This window comes from Coregonus lavaretus (assembly GCF_964263955.1).
Source record: "Coregonus lavaretus genome assembly, contig: HAP1_SCAFFOLD_522, whole genome shotgun sequence".
In the NCBI taxonomy this organism is placed as follows: Eukaryota; Metazoa; Chordata; class Actinopteri; order Salmoniformes; family Salmonidae; genus Coregonus; species Coregonus lavaretus.
Genome location: NW_028161300.1, coordinates 207,501 through 212,183, shown reverse-complemented (window position 1 = coordinate 212,183; position 4,683 = coordinate 207,501). Strand labels below are relative to the sequence as shown.

At 39.9% G+C, this 4,683-nt stretch overlaps 1 protein-coding gene across 1 annotated transcript in view; it reads left to right on the top strand.

Annotated features, from left to right (window-relative positions):
- Positions 1 to 218: 218 nt before the first annotated feature.
- The window catches only part of LOC311120840 (NLR family CARD domain-containing protein 3-like), a 167,056-nt gene continuing 162,591 nt past the window's right edge, over positions 219 to 4,683 (top strand). Inside the window, exons 1-3 of the mRNA XM_084195404.1 lie at positions 219 to 441; positions 830 to 2,579; positions 3,236 to 3,409. Of these exons, the coding sequence (XP_084051530.1) occupies positions 231 to 441; positions 830 to 2,579; positions 3,236 to 3,409 (2,135 nt within the window). The 5' untranslated portion in view covers positions 219 to 230. The remainder of the gene's footprint in view (positions 442 to 829; positions 2,580 to 3,235; positions 3,410 to 4,683) is intronic.

The window sequence follows — 4,683 nt, the reverse complement described above, 5'->3', positions numbered from 1 at the left end:
ACCAACAGGAGAGATCAGAGTCAGAGATTCTCAGTGGTCAGTCTTCCCAGAGTCATCAAACAGACCTGGCCTCCATATTCAGTGTATGTGGTCCTGTTATGTACATTTGTTTTTGGTTACCTCAAGTAATGTTGATCTGTCAATCATTAATTAATGTGTTAATGAGAAAGCATTTCTTCTCTTGCTTAACTTATTTACTTGATTTATTTTAGTTGCTTGAAGAGAATATTATGACATTTGTGAAGAACGAGCTGAAGAGGTTCAAGAGGATTCTTAGTCCAGAACTCCCAGAAGGCTTTGAGAGTCAGAAGCAGGATAAGGAAGTGGTGGATGCTGAAGATGAGAAGCAGGAAAGCAGTGCCAGAGAGGGGGCTCTGAAGATCACACTGCACGTCCTGAGGAAAATGAACCAGAAGGAGCTTGCTGACACACTGGAGAAAAGTAAGAGCTGTCTGCCACATGTTGAATGCTGTTTTATAACAAACATTTAAAAGCTGTAGCTAAAGTACAGCTAAAGTAGCTGTGTAACTCAATGATATTGTAGCAGCCTTAACACACCACCTAGTGACCTCATCAAGTAGCAGCAGGGATATGTTGTGTTGATTAATTTAGACCAGAGAGAGAGATTTAATAATACCATCAATAATACCAATAATAATATAATCAGTCACACCAGTCTGTAATGCATTATGAAAACATATACACATTTATACAGTCAGTTAAGAGAATAGATTATTTTTATTTAAAACTTTGTAACAGTCATTATACAATACTGTAGGCATTAAAACAGACGTAATATTAATATCCTCTGTGTTATTTCTTCATTCAGAAGAGCTTGCTGTGATTTGCCAACGTGAACTCAAATCTAATCTAAAGAAGAAGTTTCAATGTGTATTTGAGGGGATCGCTAAACAAGGAAACCCAACACTTCTCAATAAGATCTACACAGAGCTCTACATCACAGAGGGTGGAACAGGAGAGGTCAATAATGAACATGAGCTGAGACAGATTGAGACAACAACCAGGAAACAATCAAGACCAGAGACTGCAGTCAAATGTAACGACATCTTCAAACCCTTAACTGGACAAGACAAACTTATCAGAACTGTGCTGACAAAGGGAGTCGCTGGCATTGGAAAAACAGTCTCTGTGCAGAAGTTCATTCTGGACTGGGCTGAAGGAAAAGCAAATCAGGATGTCCAATTTGTATTTTCATTCCCTTTTCGGGAGCTGAATTTGATGAAAAAGGAAAAACACACTTTGATTGAACTTCTCAATCACCTCTCAAAAGAAACCAAAGAATCAAGAATCTCCAACTACGACAAGTACAAAGTTCTGTTCATCTTTGATGGTCTGGATGAGTGCCGACTGCCCCTAGACTTCCAGAAGAACAAGATCTGTTGGGACGTCACAGAGTCAACCTCAGTGGATGTTCTGCTGACAAATCTCATCAAGGGAAATCTGCTTCCCTCTGCTCTCCTCTGGATAACTACCCGACCTGCAGCAGCCAATAAGATCCCTTCAGGGTGTGTTGACCAGGTGACAGAGGTACGAGGGTTCAATGACCCACAGAAGGAGGAGTACTTCAGGAAGAGATTCAGTGATGGGGACCTGGCCAGCAGAATCATCTCACACATAAAGACATCAAGGAGCCTCCACATCATGTGCCACATTCCAGTCTTCTGTTGGATTTCTGCAATAGTCTTTGAACACATGCTGAAACATAAGAGAGAAGAGATGCCCAAGACTCTGACTGAGATGTACTCACACCTTGTGGTGTTTCATACCAAACAGAAGAATGAAAAGTATCTTGGGAAAGAAGAGACACACTGGAATAAAGAGAGCATTCTGTCACTGGGAAAACTGGCTTTTCAACAGCTTGTGAATGGCAATCTGATTTTCTATGAAGAAGACCTGAAAGAGGCTGGCATTGATGTCAATGAAGCTTCAGTGTACTCAGGATTGTGCACACAGCTCTTTAAGGAGGAATGTGTGCTGTACCAGGACAAGGTGTACTGCTTCGTGCATCTGAGCATTCAGGAGTTTCTGGCTGCTGTATATGTGTTCCTCTCATTCATCAACAACAATGAGAATCTAATGGCCGAACCTCAAGTTACTGACGTTACTGTCTACAAGAGTGCTGTGGATAAAGCCTTACGAAGTGAGACGGGAAACCTGGACCTGTTCCTCCGCTTCCTTCTGGGCCTCTCACTGGAGTCCAATCAGAAGCTCTTACGAGGTCTACTGACAAAGACAAGAAGCAGCTCACAGAGCCATGAAGAAACAGTCAAGTACATCAAGAAGAAGATCAGGGAGAATCGCTCTCCAGAGAGGTGCATCAATCTGTTCCACTGTCTGAATGAACTGAATGACCATTCTCTAGTGGAGGAGATCCAAAGCTTCCTTAGATCAGGAAGTCTCTCAGAAACCAAACTGTCACCTGCACAGTGGTCAGCTCTGGTCTTTGTGTTGCTGACTTCAGAAAAGGAGCTGGATGTGTTTGACCCGAAGAAATACTCCAGATCAGAGGAAGGTCTTCTGAGGCTGCTGCCAGTGGTCAAAGCCTCCAGAGCTGCTCTGTGAGTACATAAAATGACATTTAAGTACTAATCATCAGGAAGAAATATTAAGTTTAGAGAAAAATATGTATTATAATATGTATATAATATTCTATTGAAAAACATATTGAATAAATGCATTGATTTTCACATTAGTATAACAATATGACCATACAATTCTTGTCACGCCCTGGCTCTGGGGACTCTTAAATATTGAGCAAGGGTGTGTAGTTTCTATGTTGTATTTTCTATGTTTGTTCTAGATCGTGTAATTCTATGTTGGCCGGTTGGTTCCCAATCAGACGCAGCTGTGGCTCGTTGTCTCTGATTGGGAACCATACTTAGGCAGCCTGTTTTCACTGGTCATTGTGGGATCTTGTTCTGTATAGGTATATATATAGTAATATATATATATATATATATATTCTGTATGTGGTGGTGAACCTTTAGACTTCACGTATTGTTTTTGTGGTATATGTTAAAGTACTAATTAAAAGATGTACGTTTATCACGCTGCGCCTTGGTCCGTTTCTAATAACGATCGTGACAATTCTAGGAGACGGAAGATGAATATATATGTTGTTTGAGAGAATAAACCAAATGCATCTGCCATTGTCCTTCTACACTACTGGTTAAATTAACAGTGTGTTTGTGAAATCATGATGATCTCTTTGCAGGCTGTCAGGCTGTCTAGTCACAGAGGAAGGCTGTGCTTCTCTGGTCTCAGCTCTGAGTTTAAACCCCTCACACCTGAGAGAGCTGGATCTGAGTGACAATGACCTGAAGGATTCAGGAGTGAAGCTGCTCTCTGCTGGACTGGGGAATCCCCACTGTAAACTGGAGACTCTGAGGTCAGTATTCCTGTAGTTGGTCAACAAGTGATAACTGTTCACCAGATCCACATGTGTTTACCAGGCACACATAGTCCACACCATATGTGTTTGGACAGTGAAGCTTACAGTTTTACATTTGGTGCTATGCTCCAGCATTTTTGGATTTTAGATAGAATGTTTCATATTAGGCAACAGTACAGAATGTCACCTTTTATTTGATGTTAATGGTGAGAGGTTAGCATGTTTTGTTTTAGCCTCTGTAACTTTCTCATTCATTATTATTCATGATTCATTCATTATTTTTATTAATCATGGCATCATTAGGATTAATTTAGTAGTTTTTAGAAACATGTTGTCTTCACACTTAGACAGAAGATTAATCCAGTCATCATCCACCATTCAGTTACTTTAGGTCAAAACATAACCCAAAACACAACATAAACAAACTGCAAATGCAACCAATGAGTTTGGGACCAAATACTCAACTTTTGACTACTTTAATACACTATAAGTGAATTAGTTAGAATACTTATGACTTCTTCAAATGGAGGACTAGATACATAAAATACCCTCAAATAAAAGGTGACATTATATACTGTCACCTCATATGTAACATTTGATCTGAAATCCAAAATGTTGGAGTATAGAGCCACATTTAAAATGTTATCTTTGTCAAACTAGATATGGTGTGGACTGTATACTCAATACAATCTAAATCTGATACCTCACTGTCTGTCTTTTGACTGATACTGCTTTTTAAACTGCTCTGGTCAGTCAACTCAAATATTTGTACTATACATTTTTCTATCTACAAGCAATACTTTGATAATTTGTCATTTCTAATAATGATACATCAATATATGAATAGATATGTCAGGTTTCATGACACTGGTGTATCTGAACATTTAGAAAAAATATACTGCCACTATTTTTACTGCTAAAAAATAGCAGTGTGGTTTTAATATGAGTTGACTCTTTACAGGCTGTCAGGCTGTCTAGTCACAGAGGAAGGCTGTGCTTCTCTGGTCTCAGCTCTGAAGTCAAACCCCTCACACCTGAGAGAGCTGGACCTGAGCTACAATCACCCAGGAGACTCAGGAGTCAGACTGCTCTCTGCTGGACTGGAGGATCCACACTGCAGACTGGAGAAACTCAAGTATGTAGAGGGTTTATGTCAATGTTCATATCAGACATGTTGGAGTTATCAGGCTAGTTAAGACAAACATTCTGACCACCACTTGGACTAAGTTATATAAAGACTGTGTGTGTGTGTGTGTGTGTGTGTGTGTGTG